Below are 15,082 nucleotides of genomic sequence, written 5' to 3'. Positions count from 1 at the left end.
ATGCCCAGGGCTTGTTCATCCTCAGTCTTGCTCTGGATCTGGCTGATTTCAAAGTCTTTCCTTTGGGCAAAGCAAACTGTATTAGAGCTCAAATAAAAAAGACAAGTGCTCCAGCCCAGCATGGAGGTGCCCCAGAGCCACACTTACTTCTTCAGTTTCTCTTCCAGCTGCTGCTTATCATTCTCCAGGTCCATGATGCTGTCCTGGGCCAGCTTCAGGTCTCCTTCCAGTTTCCTCTTGGCTCTCTCCAGGTCCATGCGCAGTTTCTTCTCTTGCTCCAGGGAGCCTTCCAGCTGCACAGAACAAGGCCATCAGTGCTCCAGCAGCCAGGTCGAACTCCATACCTGTCCTGTTCCTGCTGTGTGTTTGTGTGCTTACATCATCCACTTGCTGTTCCAGCTTGATCTTGGCTTTGGTCAGTGTGTTGACTTTGTCCTCTTCTGCCTGCAGGTCATCCAGGGTCTGCTGATGGGCCTCTTGGAGGGCTTTCTTCTCTTTTGTCAGCTTGGCAATGGTTTCATCCAGGGCTGCCATCTCCTCTGTGAGGTTTTTCACCTTTTGAAAGAAGGGAGCAAGTGCAGATAAAAAGAGATGCTTAAAACTTTATAACATAACAGGTCTTTTCTGGAATGTGAATGACATCTTCTCCTCATACCTTGTTTTCAGTGGCGTGTTTCTCCTTCTCCACCTTGGCCAGTGTTAGCTCAAGGTCATCAATATCTTTCTTCAGCTCTGAACATTCATCCTCCAGTTTCCTCTTCTTGGCTGTCAGCTCAGCATTGATTTCCTCCTCATCCTCAGCCCTTTCAGTCACCTCCTTAATTTTTGCTTCCAGTTGGATTTTGGTTTTGATGAGCTGGTCACACCTTTCCTCAGCATCAGCCAAAGCATCAGCTTCCTGGTGGGGAGACACAGAGTGTATTTGTTTATCATGTTTGGAAGTTTATTTTTTATATCTTGTATTTTACTATATTAACACATGGAAAAGCTATGTCTGACATAGGTTTTCCATTCAAACAGCTTAACAATGGTGTTAGATTTTCTGCTTAGGAAATGGATCTGCATGTTATCTCTTTGTAATGCCTGTGATTATTTTTCTATTTTCCTCTTTTTTCTCAATGGAATGGACTTTCAGGCATTTTGATTCATATGTATTAATGAGTGATTTTCCTTTCTGGAACGTGTTTTTAAATTTTTTTCTATGCATCTGCAAGGTTCATGGATCTTGTTTATAATAAATCAGCAAAATAAGGCATGTGATGAAAACACTGATTACAGATGCAAATCACTTCAGCACTCAGAAATAAAATATTTTCCTTGATTGCTCACCTGCATTGTTGTTCTGCATGGTATGAAAACATGCCTAAATAATACAATGGTATGAAGTGCCTATCCAGCAATTTTGTTTTAATATTATGATAAATACTTACATTCTTCAAATTTGATATACAGATTTTACATGATATGGTTATGAATTAAAGCAGGATGCACAGGACTTGGACAGCCCAGAGAGGTTCAGTTTTTGCCTGCAAGAGTGTATCTACCTGTTCCTTTTCATTTTCTGAGGCAATATTGAGCACCATTGAATATAGTCAAATATCTTGAACAGTACAAGCCTGGGACATAAGACTGTTGTTCAGAAGCAGGAGCTCTGGATTAATTCATTTTTTAACTGAAGGGAACTTTCAATCCATATTTCCCACTTCCTGAGTGAGCAATTATCCATTCATTATTAAGTATCTAAATTTACTACCACCAATTTGAATTCCAGGACTTACTGTTCAAAATCAATTCATCCCGTTGAGAGAAAGATACTGCCTGCAGGACTTACCTGCTCAAATGGAGTTGGTGGTTGAGGTACAATCTTGTCCTGAGTATTTCATACTTTCTGTTTACTTAGGGTGCCTTCCCCAGAAAGAGGGAGTATTACTCCCACTTGAAGCTCCTTGCTTCTTTTACTAGCTCAATTCACCATGCTACTGTAAGACTAGTTACTCCAGCTTTAGGTTTAATATAATCCATAATTCAACAAATATCTGGCATTTGTTCATAGAAGACCTGTCTTACCTTCTGTCTGCAAAACAGTAGCCGTTTATGAGTGGGAAATAAATGGTGATACTCACAGATTGCACTTGGAGCTGCAGGTCGTTTTTCTCCTGCACCAGTTTCACCATTTTCTCCTCCAGCTCCTTCCTCTTTGCCTCTGACTTCGCAAGCTCTTCCTTAGTTTTCTCAAACTCTCCCTTCATGTTGGCCATCTCTTTCTCAGACTCTGCACTCTTCAGCAAGGGCTTGATCTTGAAGAACAACTTCATCCAGGGCCAGTGTTTGACATTCATGAATGAACGAACATTGTACTGGATGCAGAAGATGGACTCTCTGGGGCATAATTCAAAGGTACAACGAATATTTTCAGTCTGAAGAGTGTCAACACTTTCCCACACAGACAGTGAGTTTAAGTGAAAAAGTGAAATGTGTACCTCCTCTCTACCATTCTCTGGTACTCCACTCTCATCAGGAAGCCTCGGCACAAGGCCTGGGTGCGGGTGATGAGCTGTGCCAGCTTCTCATCCCTCATCTCCTCCAGGAGCCCCAGCAGCCCAGCTTTGAAGAACACCTTAGAGAGGGAATGTTGCAGCACATCATTGTCAGGCAGAGCAAAGCACAGGCACAGAGCGAGTGAATGAATGGGGGCTTTGTACCTTGGTGTGTCCAAATTTGTACTGGGTGTGGTCCACATCGATTGACCCAAGGAGCTTCTCAGAAGCCTTCTTGCTGTCAATGAACTGTCCCTCTGGGATGGCACTGGCATTAAGCACCTTGTATCTGTGGAATTAGAAGAAATATGAAAGAAGACAATGTCAAGTCATAAGGTTACACTGTTTATTGAAATCAACAGCAGTGTTTACAACAGAAATAACGCTGAGTAAATTGGAATTTCATGCCTTGTTTAGAGACACCCTTATCATGGAGTTCTAACCTGGTAAGAAAATCAAAGAAACTTTTCCCATCTTTGGGTGATCAGTCAGGATAAAAAGGGTACGCTGATCTCCAGTGAGCTCAATCCATATCTTTTTTACTTAAATTATGCTGTGGAATATTGCTTGAGAGGAACATTACCACTGTGCCTATAGGAGGAAAGCCTGTTCCCCTGAAAATTGCAGCTGATAAAATGGCCAAAGAACTCAGAGTCTGTAATTTTTCCCCGAGAAATGTTGCAACCATATCCCAAACTGCGTTGATTAATCTTGTAGCTTATGCAACTCTACTGTGCTTCTGTACTCAGAGACCCCAGCAGATCTCAGTTGTGTGATGGACAGCAGTCAGTGAGGACACCTGGAACTCTTCATTTCATAGCTCTTACCTTTGTTTGAAGTCAGCATAGAGGACTCTGCTGGGGAACCCTTTCCTGCAAATCCTGATCCCTTCCAGCACACCGTTACAGCGCAGCTGGTGCAGCACCAGCTCGTGCTCCATGGCACCTGAGCAATGCAGAGCACAAATCAATGGCACAGAGTCTAGTGCAGAGAGGAATAGACGTGTCAGAGCAAACTCTCTTCCTGCTTGAGCATCTTACCAGGTGTTTTAGTCTCATTGGGGATGATACAGCGCACAAAATGGGGGTGAGTGCTCCGCAAATTGGTCATCAGCTTGTTCAGGTTCTCCTGTGGGTTCATGACTTAGTGAGTATGGAGAAGAGGCACGGAAAAAAATAAAAGACCATTTGTATTGTTTGAACTTAGCATGAAAGGCCCATCCATGGAGATAAACGGGGATCAAAATAATCAGCTGAGAATACCTCAATCAATAGCGCATTCCCCTCTGATTCTGAACATTAAACATCACTTTGTAGGATAAGAAAAAAGTTACCATCAACCCCCTGCAGGATAGAAATTGGGCAGTTTTAACGAGAAATTTTATGTTTAGAGTAAATATTAAGTGTAGGTCTTTATAGAGGTATCTTTAATTCTGCAATATTTTTATTTTTAATGGTGTTCTAAAGAGAAGTAATTTGTATTTGGAATAATTTTTGATTGGTTGGGTGGTTTTTTTCTTTTTTATTGTGCCTGATCCAGTTAAAAATGCAGAATAATTCTTTGCATAAATAAAAAGATAAGGTGTTTACATACCCGGAAAAGAGCTGAGACAGTCTGGAAAGAAGAACCCTTCTTCTTGGCACCTTTCTTGCCACCACCACCACCTCCACTACTGGCCTCTGAAGTGAAGATAATGAAACATCTGTTGCTTTGGGGTTCAGCCGCTGTGCATCAAAGAGGTGACATTTCAGAGAACTGACCTGCTTCTCCTCCAGCAGACGCAAAGAGTAAGGCCAGGGTCTTCACAGATGATTTCTGGTACAGCCCAATGACAGTTTCATTCAGAGGGTCCTTGTTCTTCTCCAGCCACCCAGAGATGTTGTAGTCCACTGTGCCAGCGTAGTGCACCAGGGAGAAGTGGGCCTCAGCCTTGCCTTTGCCAGGTTTGGGCTTCTGGAAGTTGTTGGATTTGCCCAGGTGCTGGTCATAGAGCTTGTTCTTAAAAGAGGTGTCAGTTGCCTTGGGGAACATGCACTCCTCTTCCAGGATGGAGAAGATGCCCATGGGCTGGGGGAAGCACAAGGAAGAAGGAAGAGGTGAAAAGGCAAAAAGACTGACACGTGAAATAACTTCCTGAGCGGGACATTATTGCTCTCAGAGATTGTTCTTCTGCTCAGCAAACTGTAAAATAATCAAAATGTATTTGCAATATCCTGTTTACCCTTCCAGCTACATTTATAAATATATATAAAATTAATACATTTCCATAAATATTTGACCTTATGAATTACAGAAATACCTTCTCAATGAGCTCAATGCAGGCAGCCAAGTCCATCCCAAAGTCAATGAACTCCCATTCAATTCCCTCCTTCTTGTACTCCTCCTGCTCCAGCACGAACATGTGGTGGTTGAAGAACTGTTGCAGTTTCTCATTGGTGAAGTTGATGCACAGCTGCTCCAGGCTGTTGAACTACTCAAAGACAATGCAAGGACAAGATTTACTCCTTCTCAATATGGTGCTCTACCTGTATAGCTTTCTCCTTCACACTCAGAATCCCATCTCAGAAACCCATGCAGGGATCCCTGGTTAACACAAATATTTTTCTATGTTAAAACATCCAAGTAACTGCTTTCAAAGAAGATTTTTATTTGCTTGGTGGGGGCTTTTTTACTTAGTTTTTTTTTCTTTTCTACTTGGATGATGTTCAAATATATAATTTATTTTTAAATCAAATTCCCAAGTTATTTGGTAGTCTTATCCTTATCAAGGCACAATTTACAATTTACATATTATGCGAATTTTCCTATTGCTCTTACAAAAAAAAAATAGATATTATCAGTGTTTGCCATTCCAGGCTTGGACTCAGATACGTTCCACAAATGTCTATAGAACTTCTCAGTTTGAATTAAAGCAGCTGATGCACTCTTTCTGTCAGAATTACCCTTTGGCTCTTAATAAGCAAAATATATATTGCTTTCTTTTTCCAAAGTCTTGGGAAACATTTGTGTGAGACCTAAATATGTCTTTTTCTCCCTACACTTTGTAATATTGTATCTTGGGTATTTGATTGTCACTTGTCAGGGGATTTTTTTGATATTAATTAAAAGTTATTGAAAAACTGCAATGTTTGTGCTAACTAGAAAAAAGGCAAGCACTTTGTCTTTGTGAATCACCTCTAGCTTTTATATGAAGATCCATTGAATTTCACAGGTTGTGATGGAGAAAAAGCACTGACATATACAAGAAAGGAAAACATTTCCAGAATATAATAGATTTTTCAAAACCTACAATAGTTTGAAATTGCAAGGGAATTGAATATTTAACTCCCCCTCCCCCCTCCCCCCCTCTCTCCATAAAGCACTAGTTTCAGTTGATGCCTAATTGCCTTTTCAAGATTATACTGTGATTTCTGTGTTCCTTACATCAAAGATCTCGAAGCCAGCGATGTCCAGGACACCAATGAAGTACTGCCTGGGCTGCTTCGTATCCAGCTGTTGGTTGATACGAACAACCATCCACAGGAACATCTTCTCATAGACAGCCTTTGCCAGGGCACCCACGGAATTGTACACCTAAAACAAAGAATAGAGCAGAAGGAAAATAGTACACAGAGTAAGAGAGTAACTCAAGACAGAGCTTCCCAGTCTGGTTGTTACCTGCTGCACAGTTTGGCCCTTGGTCACATATTCATTCCCCACCTTGACTCGGGGGTAACAGAGGGCCTTGAGCAGGTCTGCTGAGTTCAGACCCATCAGGTAGGCAGCCTTGTCAGCAACTGAACACAGACAGAAGGAGACAGTGACACAGGAGAAGTGATAATTGAAAGTGGATGCCCTGTAAGATGTAGTTGTATGATTCAGCACTGAAATTTTATGATACTTTAAAGGGAAATTGATGATATTGTGGAAGCTGAGAATTATGTCTTTGCGAAAGTAAATTTGAGCAAAAGTATCTCAAACACCAACTGTGAGCTATATTTCTATTATTGGAAGTTCTAGATTTTGTTAATACCTTCAGTGCCATCAGGCTCTGCCTGCTCCTCTCGTTGTTTCTGCTTGAACTTGAGGTTCCCGTAGTGCATGACAGCCCCTGTCAGCTTGTAGATGGCTGTTCTCTCATCAGCAGTGAAACCCAGGATGTCAATGGCACTCTGGCAACAGAATCAGATGAATAAACTTCTGGGCCATTAGAAGTAACATTCACCACACCATTTTGCTCTGCACACTCACATCTGTAGCCATCAGCTCCTCCTGGTCGTTAATGCTGGCAACAGTGATCTCACCTTGACTCACAAACTGGTAGTCATATGGGTTGGTGGTGATGAGGAGCATGTCTGTAAAGAGGAATAGAGAATGAGATAAATGCTGAACACATTCAGATTCCATCAAACACTTTATAATACTGCCTACCAATTAGCTCCGGCTTCTTATTGGACATGATCTGATAGAAGATGTGGTAGCTTCTTTCTGCCTTGAGCTGGAAAGTGACTCTGGACTTTTCCAGCAGATCTGGCAAGGATGGCAAGACAGAGTTAGGCCTGAAAGAAACACTGAGGTGGAAAGAGAGGAACAAATGGGATCAGGTGAGGAGGTCTCTTACATGTTTCAATGTCTGCAGAAGCCAGTTTGCCTGTGGCACCAAAGTGAATTCGAATGAATTTGCCCTTTAGAGGGGAAGGAAGAAAAGGCATTTTGAATTTTCACCAAGACATTCTCCACAGAAGACAGGCTTCAAACTTAGAAGTTATTTTGATTTTTTTCTTTAAAAAAGTTAAACAAGACAAAAACAAATTCAGGAATCTCTCTGTAATGGCAATACTAGTGTAAAGATCTGAGCTCCGTTACCCACTATTATTTAATAGTGATATTTTAACTGTGAATTCACAGGAATCAGAAAAGCATAAAGAAAGCTTTTTATTGGATTGCAATTATTAGCCTTTTATTTATGTTTCAATTCAAACAGATGGATACAGTGAAAGCCATTTTTTAATCAGAGACCATGCTGTGAAGGTGGATTTTGATGGTGGAAATGTAAAATGAGTTTCTTTGGTCTTGTGGAAAACAAGTCAGCTGTTACTTTCTGAGTTGTGGGGATAGATTTTATAAATATTTAAACATATTTCAATTATCACCTTTATGTGCTGTATTGTACTTTTAAAGATGTACTTTCAATTAGAATGTCTGATTAATTTCTGTTTGGCAAAAATATGAGGGAAATATTTGTTCAATGAATACAGTCATCTGACTGTGGCAATTCAGAGTGACAGCATCTGGTTTGACATCAATCTTCCCTTAAAAATGACAAATTTTCTGATCAAAAACTCACAAAGCGTGAGGAGTTGTCGTTCCTCACAGTCTTGGCATTTCCAAAGGCCTCCAGCAGTGGGTTGGCGCTGATGATTTGATCCTCAAGCGTTCCCTGCAGGGAAAATTATTGCTGATTATCCTTTCCAAAAATTGTGTCAGGAACAAAGGAAGGTATTGATACCAGCATGTGTCTGTTAATTTACCTGCATTTTGCCTGATGTTTGCTCCTCCTTCTTCTTGTCCCCACTGGCTGCAATCGTTGCAAAGTACTGGATGACACGCTTTGTGTTCACAGTCTTCCCAGCACCGGATTCTCCGCTGTCAGAGCAAGGAGAGAAGCAGAGAGTGTGTGGTCAGGCAGGAGGGGCCCTGGCCCTGGGCAGCCCCACAGGGACCCGAGCAGGGGTTGTACGTACGTGATCAGGATCGACTGGTTCTCCCGATCTGTGGAAAGACAGAAAAAAAGACTTTATAATTAAAGAATGTTAAAAGACTGAAAATAATTCAGTAAATGTAAGTTAAAGCATTACAGACATAATCATCTAACTTCTCACACATAGTCTGTTTGGCTTATTGTTTTTTCTGGAACACTGACTGTCTCTAGTACTGTATATCCCTTTTAGAAATAGTAATGTAACAAAATGTAAAAAGAAAGCTTACTGACTGTGAAACAAAGGGCTGGCTACTTAGGAAGAATTTACAGAAAGAGCTGGGTCATGCAGAAAAAAAAATCAGGGAAAGAAAAGTGCAATTTGAAGTTAATTTGGCTAATTCTGTTAGGGATAACAAAAAGTCCTTCTATAAATACATTAATAACAAAAGGAGGGGCAAGGAAAACCTCCATTCTCTGTTGGACTTGGAGGGAAATACAGTTAACAAAGATGAGGAGAAGGCTGAGGTACTTAACACCTACTTTGCCTCAGTTTTTATCAGTAAGACAGGTGGCCCTCAAGACAACTGGCCTCTGGAGCTGGTAGAGAGAGAGGGAGCTCAACAGCCCTCCTGTATTCCAGGAGGAAATAGTGACTTACTGAGCCAGCTGGATCCTCACAAATCTATGGGACCAGATGGGATCCATCCCAGGGGGATGAGGGAGCTGGCAGAAGAGTTTGCCAAACCGCTCTCCATCATCTTCCAACAGTCCTGGCTCTCTGGGGAGGTCCCAGATGATTGGAGGTTGGCCAATGTCACCCCAATCCACAAAAAGGACTGCAAGGCTGACCCGGGCAACTCCAGGCCTGTCAGCCTGACCTCTGTGCCTGGCAGGGTTATGGAGCAGTTCATCCTGAGTGCAATCACACAGCACCTTCAGGATGGACAAGGGATTAGACCCAGCCAGCATGGGGTTTAGGAGGGGCAGGTCCTGTCTGATCAACCTGATCTCCTTTTACAATCAGGTGACCCACCTGGTGGATGAGGGGAAGGCTGTGGGTGTGTCTATCTAGACTTCAGCAAGGCCTTTGACACTGTCTCCCATAATATACTCCTGGAAAAGCTGGTAGCCCATGGCTTGGACAAGTGTACCCTCTGCTGGGTCAGGAGCTGGCTGGAGGGCCGGGCCCAGAGAGTGCTGGTGAATGGAGCTGCATCCAGCTGGTGCCCGGTCACCAGTGGTGTTCCCCAGGGGTCTGTGTTGGGTCCAGTCCTGTTTAAAATCTTTATTGATGATTTAGATGAGGGGATTGAGTCCATCATCAGCAAATCTGCTGATGACACCAAGTTGGGAGGGAGTGTCAACCTGCTGGAAGGCAGGAGGGCTCTGCAGAGGGATCTGGATAGACTTGAGAGATGGGCGGATTCCAATGGGATGAAGTTTAACAAGGCCAAGTGCAGGTCCTGCACTTTGGCCACAACAACCCCCTGCAGCGCTCCAGGCTGGGCACAGAGTGGCTGGAGAGCAGCCAGGCAGAGGGACCTGGGGTTACTAACTGACAGGAAGCTCAACAGGAGCCACCAGTGTGCCCAGGTGGCCAAGAAGGCCAATGGGATCCTGTACTGGATCAAAGATAGCATGGCCAGCAGGATCAAGGCAGTGATCCTTCCCCTGGACTCTGCGTTGGTGAGGCCACACCTTGAGTGTTGTGTTCAGTTCTGGACCCCTCAGTTCAGGAAAGAGATTGAGGGGCTGGAGCGGGGCCAGAGAAGAACAATGAGCTGGAGAAGGGACTGGAGCACAAGTGCTGTGGGGAGAGGCTGAGGGAGCTGGGGTTGTTTAGCCTGGAGAAGAGGAGGCTCAGAGGTGACCTCATCACTGTCTGGAACTCCCTGAAGGGAAGTTCTGGCCAGGTGGGGGTTGGTATCTTCTCCCAGACACTCAGCAACAGGACAAGGGGGCACGGGCTTAAGCTCTTCCAGGGGAAATTGAAGTTGGAGATCAGAAAAAACTTCTTTGCAGAGAGAGTGCTCAGGCATTGGAATGGCCTGCCCAGAGAGTTGGTGGATTCACCATCCCTGGAGATTTTAAAACTGAGATTGGACATGGCACTGAGTGCCATGATTTGGTAAAGGGAGGGGAGTTGGACCAAGGGTTGGACTTGATGATCTCGGAGGTCTTTTCCAACCCAATCAATTCTGTGGTTCTGTGAAAATCTAAATTAGCAGGTAATGAATGTGATGGCTGATATAAAAGTCTAATGATGCATTGAGAAAATATCAGTATACTTATAAGGGTAAATCTGTGAATGCTTTTAAAATGTCTTTCTGATAGGTTCACCATGTGAGCCACTCACCTATATAGCATGCCCTTAAAGGAAATCAACAAGCAGAATGTCAAAATGCCTCACAGAGTGTAGTGGCCTCTTTCATTTAAAACAGTAGAAACAGTGTTTTGAAGGTAGTAAACCCCAAAATGAATGTGTGTGTCATAACCATGAGAGCTTCAAAAAAGTCTCTTCATATTGCTGAGACAGAGTATTCCTTCAGAGAATTGAATAGTCCAGTCCCTCCGAGACAGACAGAGCCACTCACCAGTCAGCATGAACTGATAGGCATTGTCAGAGATGGAGAAGATGTGTGGAGGGGCCTCCTGACGCTTCTTGCCTCGATAGGCCAACACCACCTCCGGGTTGTACACGGGCAGCCACTTGTAGGGGTTGACAGTGACGCAGAAGAGACCCGAGTACGTCTGCGAGGAAGGGAGACAGCACGTTGGCTTCCCCTGGGCCTGGCAGAGCAGCTCCTGCAGCTGCCCAAAGGAAGCTGCTGTGCCACTTACGTAGATCATCCAGGCTGCGTAACGCTCTTTGAGGTTGTACAGCACAGCGGGCTCGTGCAGGTGGGTCATCATGGCCATGTCCTCGATTTTGTCATACTTGGGAGGGTTCATGGAGAAGATTTGATCTTCCTTCACGGTCAGGGTCTGGCAGGAGCAGGAAGGTACATGCATGTCAGCTCAGAGTCAGAGTGGGAATGAAATGCTGTTTATAAATCTTGCATTTTACCCACCTCTCCCCCTTCAGTCTTGACAGTGATCTTCCCTGATTCCCTGCTCTGGATTGTCCCTTTCACAAAGGATTCCTTTGCGTGGACCACAAAGACAGATGTCTTGGCATCAAAAGGCTTGTTCTGGGCCTCGATTCTCTCCTTCTCAGACTTTCGGAGGTACGGAGCTGCCGCCCCAAAGATGGCCATCTCGGCATCTGATGACATGGCTGTAACTCTATTGAAATCTTGCCAAGAAAGAACACTGCGGAAGAGCAGATATGTTACCCAAGTGGGCCAACATCTTCTGTTGCCACAGGGTTTATTGATAGACTCTAGTGGAATAGAATATGTGATTTGGGAAGAATCTCAGGCAATTCTTCAGTTCACCTTCCTGTGCAATCAGGGTAAATATTGGACCCAGGTTCCAAGCGCCTTTTCCAGTGAAGTTTTCATTATGTTCAAGAGTTGATATTTCTCAGTCCTTCTGCATCCCAATTTAATGTCTGATGAGCCTGATGGTGATTTTTACCCCTTTTATATTACCTAATCAAAATTTCTGTGGCTGAAATCCCTGGCTATTATCTCTCAGATTTCCAGTGTTCCCATCTGAGAAGAATCTGTCTCTTTATACGATAGAACCACCTCATTTTTGTTAGAATAGCAAGACAACATTAGAGTTAGGGTTAGGGCTAGGGTTAGGCCCCAGGAGACTGGAGATTTAACCAGGAAAATTTTTGATGGATGCTTTTGTGGAGGATTGCTGTTTGGATTGAATGCAATAGAAATAGAGCAGTTGCAATTTTGTAAGCTCAAAGCTTTAAAAAATGCTGTGAATGCTTTGTGTCCTTCTGCAAGTAAATATTAAGTGCTGGGTTCCAATGCACAACTGAAGCACCAGTGAGGCCCCATGCACAGGAAGAGTATGTTCACACCACTAAACCATAAAGATATTAAAAGCCTTACTTGCACATAGATAAAAGAGAGAGGTGAGTCTGGAAGGTGTTGTGAGGACTATCTAGTGCATAATATTTTTTGCTAATGCTCTGAATTGTTCACTAGAATTGTTTGCTTCTCATCCCAAACCATTTAAACAGTCCAGAATCTTAACAGAAGTCTTTGAAATCAGGTTTGCACTTTCTCTGTGTCATTCTTCAGGGAGTTTTAGGGAAAGAAACACCAAGAATAGAAGCTAAACAGCTACATCCTTTCAGAAACTGCCATCCTGCTTGTCCTCCTGCCATACTGATGGATGTTATCTGCTTGGTTTTACACTGGCACACTTCCTCCTGCAGAAAGGTTGGTCCTGTGATGAAGAATTGCCCTCCAACCCTGTGGCAAGGGCAGACATCTAAAGCATGTGTCAGGGCAAATCAAAACCCGTAAGGCTAAAGAAAGCTCAGAGTCCAGTCTCCTAATTTTTTAGAATAGGTTGTGATTATAAAGTGTGGGTAGATGTGTAAACCCATTTTCCTACTGTTGAAACTACCTGTGAATGTTGGCTGTGCTGTCAGCTGTGCTAGTCTGTACTAGCTGGACCCCCTTTGCTTATTAATTTATATCCTTAAGATGTCTTAGACATACACACAAATTTGTCTCTGGGTTTAAATGGAAAAATACACCCAGGTCTAAATTAGAAATAATCCTGTCTGTGGACAATGGAACTGTTTCAATAATCTATGAAAGCCATACTGGAAATTTTAGAGGTTTGTTCTGTCTGAACAAAATAAGACTTCCATCCATCCCCTCCCATGTTCCATTGTCCAAAAAATTAATTTTATAAATTATAGTTCAATTCCTATTTGATTTCATGCTTAGATTTTACTGTGGCTCTCACCTTAACTTCACTGAGATTTCCTTGATAACGATATAAATCTGTTGCAAGACTTAACTCTGGATAAGCAAGTGGTATATAAGAACAGATAATAGATTAGGTTCAAATACTGCATGACCAATTATTTCTTTGTATGTTAGTTGTTTGTCAAAATAACTACAGGCCCAGATAGGAAACCTAGTTTAAGAATTTATAAATCAAAGCTGGATATCCAAATGCAATACTGAGTTTCCAAAGAAATACCATAGGTCCAGAAACAGAACATATCTGAATTCCTAGGAAGTTAGACAAACAGACAGCTTAATTAGAAGCCATGTTATAACTTTTAGTTACCTAAATAACTAAAATGTTAACAAACATTTGCAGAAATCCTAGCAACATGCAGAACCTCCACTTTGGTTTCCTTCATAGAAATAGGAGCAGTACATCTCCCTTGGTATTGTGTGTTTGGTTAGTTCTTCATTATTTTTGCATTTTTACCAAGTCTCCTACTAGGAAGCCCATATGCAACTTGTAAGTCTGCAGTATCACCTGAGAAGTATTTATATATATATATATATATATATATACAGTTTCATATGTGGGAATACATATAATTTGTTACCAGTCTGTAATGTTTCGCAGTAGTCTCTTCTGTTGGATGGCTCTGTCTGTCTGGACTTCATGCCAGAACAGATCATTTACCTCACTGTTCCATAATTAATCATAAGGAATCCCCAAGAAGCATTTCCTGGCATGACATCAGTGGCTAGTGGCTTCAAGCACAGCCACTTTGGAAACCTTGCTTGCCATGAGCAGCCTCCCCAGCCACCAGCATACTTTATTTGCCATAAAGGAGCAATGGCCAGTAACATATGGGCATATAGAAATTACCTAAAAAATTTTACAGTACTTTGTCGCCATGAAGGAAGCTTTTCTACAGAATCTTCCAGCGTTTTGTCTGTGCCTTAAGTGTGAGTAAATTAGGGACTTACCTCTTATGAGAAGAGTCTTGCAGGCCGGAAGATGATCAGTGCTATAAAGCAGAAATGGCAGATTCCTCATTACAGATGCACAGAATTCCACAGGCAGGTTGAAATGTGAAAATACCAACACGCTTTATCTTACAGGTATTGAATCCTTGCAGGTACAAATACAGGACAGCAGGGCTGCAGTAAGACATGGACTGCAAGGACACTGTCCCTTTCTGCCAGCCACAGACACATACTTACCATGAAGTTTTCTCTCGAGACAGGATAGCCCAGATTCAAGGACTCTTTTATAGAGTCTGGGCAGTGCATACTACAAATGCCTCCTCTGTCTTTGGGCAAAGCATTTTTGGCAAACCTTGTTTTTGGCAAAGCATTGTCTGGCAAACTGAATGAACTGAAAACTGGAAAGTGATGTTACTGGATATAATTAGAAAATTTTGGTCTCTTACTAGCTATGTGAAAAAATCTCCTATAAATAATATGAGAAGATTCCTAAGACAGGACACGCAGCTAATGATGACTGGAGGAATGAGGGTAACCACTAGTGACTGTAAGCTATAGATGCTTCGTGAATCTGAGCTAAGGGAGCAGGGACAACCATTCATTGGGCAAGCACAGTGACATTTGGTGCATACCTTAACTTTTTCAGAGGCCATCGTAAGTATGATGACAGTTGTCCTTTCACAGAGCTCTCTACTTACAGACCTTGGATAGGATATGTGGATTTCACTGTTGTCTGCACTGCTTAACATAATCGGGTTATTAAATATTACTGTGTTTCCATTCTTTCAATTGTAACATAAGACAGCACAGCAACTCAGAAAGAATAACCACCTTGTACCATTTTAAGTACTCTTTAAGTTGTATTCTATCTCTGGAAATAAATATAAAATAATAGTCATTTATGTATTTTCCTATATGCTGGAAATCCTGAGTTCAGAGATTCATAGGAGGACCCATGTCTGTATTCAATAATCTTTGCTAGATTGTTGTTCCTTTGATTTAATCAATTT

The 15,082-nt window shown here is 42.4% G+C and overlaps 1 protein-coding gene across 1 annotated transcript in view; it reads right to left on the bottom strand.

Annotated features, from left to right (window-relative positions):
- Positions 1–11,492, bottom strand: part of LOC139680958 (myosin-1B-like) — a 12,902-nt gene extending 1,410 nt beyond the window's left edge. Inside the window, exons 1-24 of the mRNA XM_071574023.1 lie at positions 11,289–11,492; positions 11,059–11,202; positions 10,812–10,968; positions 8,261–8,288; positions 8,048–8,162; positions 7,864–7,956; positions 7,138–7,201; positions 6,948–7,046; positions 6,768–6,871; positions 6,550–6,688; positions 6,195–6,313; positions 5,961–6,110; positions 4,837–5,007; positions 4,298–4,604; positions 4,131–4,216; positions 3,578–3,665; positions 3,365–3,482; positions 2,703–2,826; positions 2,481–2,617; positions 2,124–2,379; positions 656–898; positions 379–555; positions 148–293; positions 5–60 (exon numbers count right to left, since the gene is read on the bottom strand). Of these exons, the coding sequence (XP_071430124.1) occupies positions 5–60; positions 148–293; positions 379–555; positions 656–898; positions 2,124–2,379; positions 2,481–2,617; positions 2,703–2,826; positions 3,365–3,482; positions 3,578–3,665; positions 4,131–4,216; positions 4,298–4,604; positions 4,837–5,007; positions 5,961–6,110; positions 6,195–6,313; positions 6,550–6,688; positions 6,768–6,871; positions 6,948–7,046; positions 7,138–7,201; positions 7,864–7,956; positions 8,048–8,162; positions 8,261–8,288; positions 10,812–10,968; positions 11,059–11,202; positions 11,289–11,492 (3,325 nt within the window). The remainder of the gene's footprint in view (positions 1–4; positions 61–147; positions 294–378; positions 556–655; positions 899–2,123; positions 2,380–2,480; positions 2,618–2,702; positions 2,827–3,364; positions 3,483–3,577; positions 3,666–4,130; positions 4,217–4,297; positions 4,605–4,836; positions 5,008–5,960; positions 6,111–6,194; positions 6,314–6,549; positions 6,689–6,767; positions 6,872–6,947; positions 7,047–7,137; positions 7,202–7,863; positions 7,957–8,047; positions 8,163–8,260; positions 8,289–10,811; positions 10,969–11,058; positions 11,203–11,288) is intronic.
- Between the last annotated feature and the right edge of the window lie 3,590 nt (positions 11,493–15,082).

The sequence above is a fragment of the Pithys albifrons genome, chromosome 19 (genome assembly GCF_047495875.1).
Source record: "Pithys albifrons albifrons isolate INPA30051 chromosome 19, PitAlb_v1, whole genome shotgun sequence".
NCBI classification, from domain to species: Eukaryota; Metazoa; Chordata; class Aves; order Passeriformes; family Thamnophilidae; genus Pithys; species Pithys albifrons.
The sequence above is the reverse complement of the archived record's forward strand: the minus strand, read 5'-3'. Positions and strand labels throughout refer to the sequence as shown.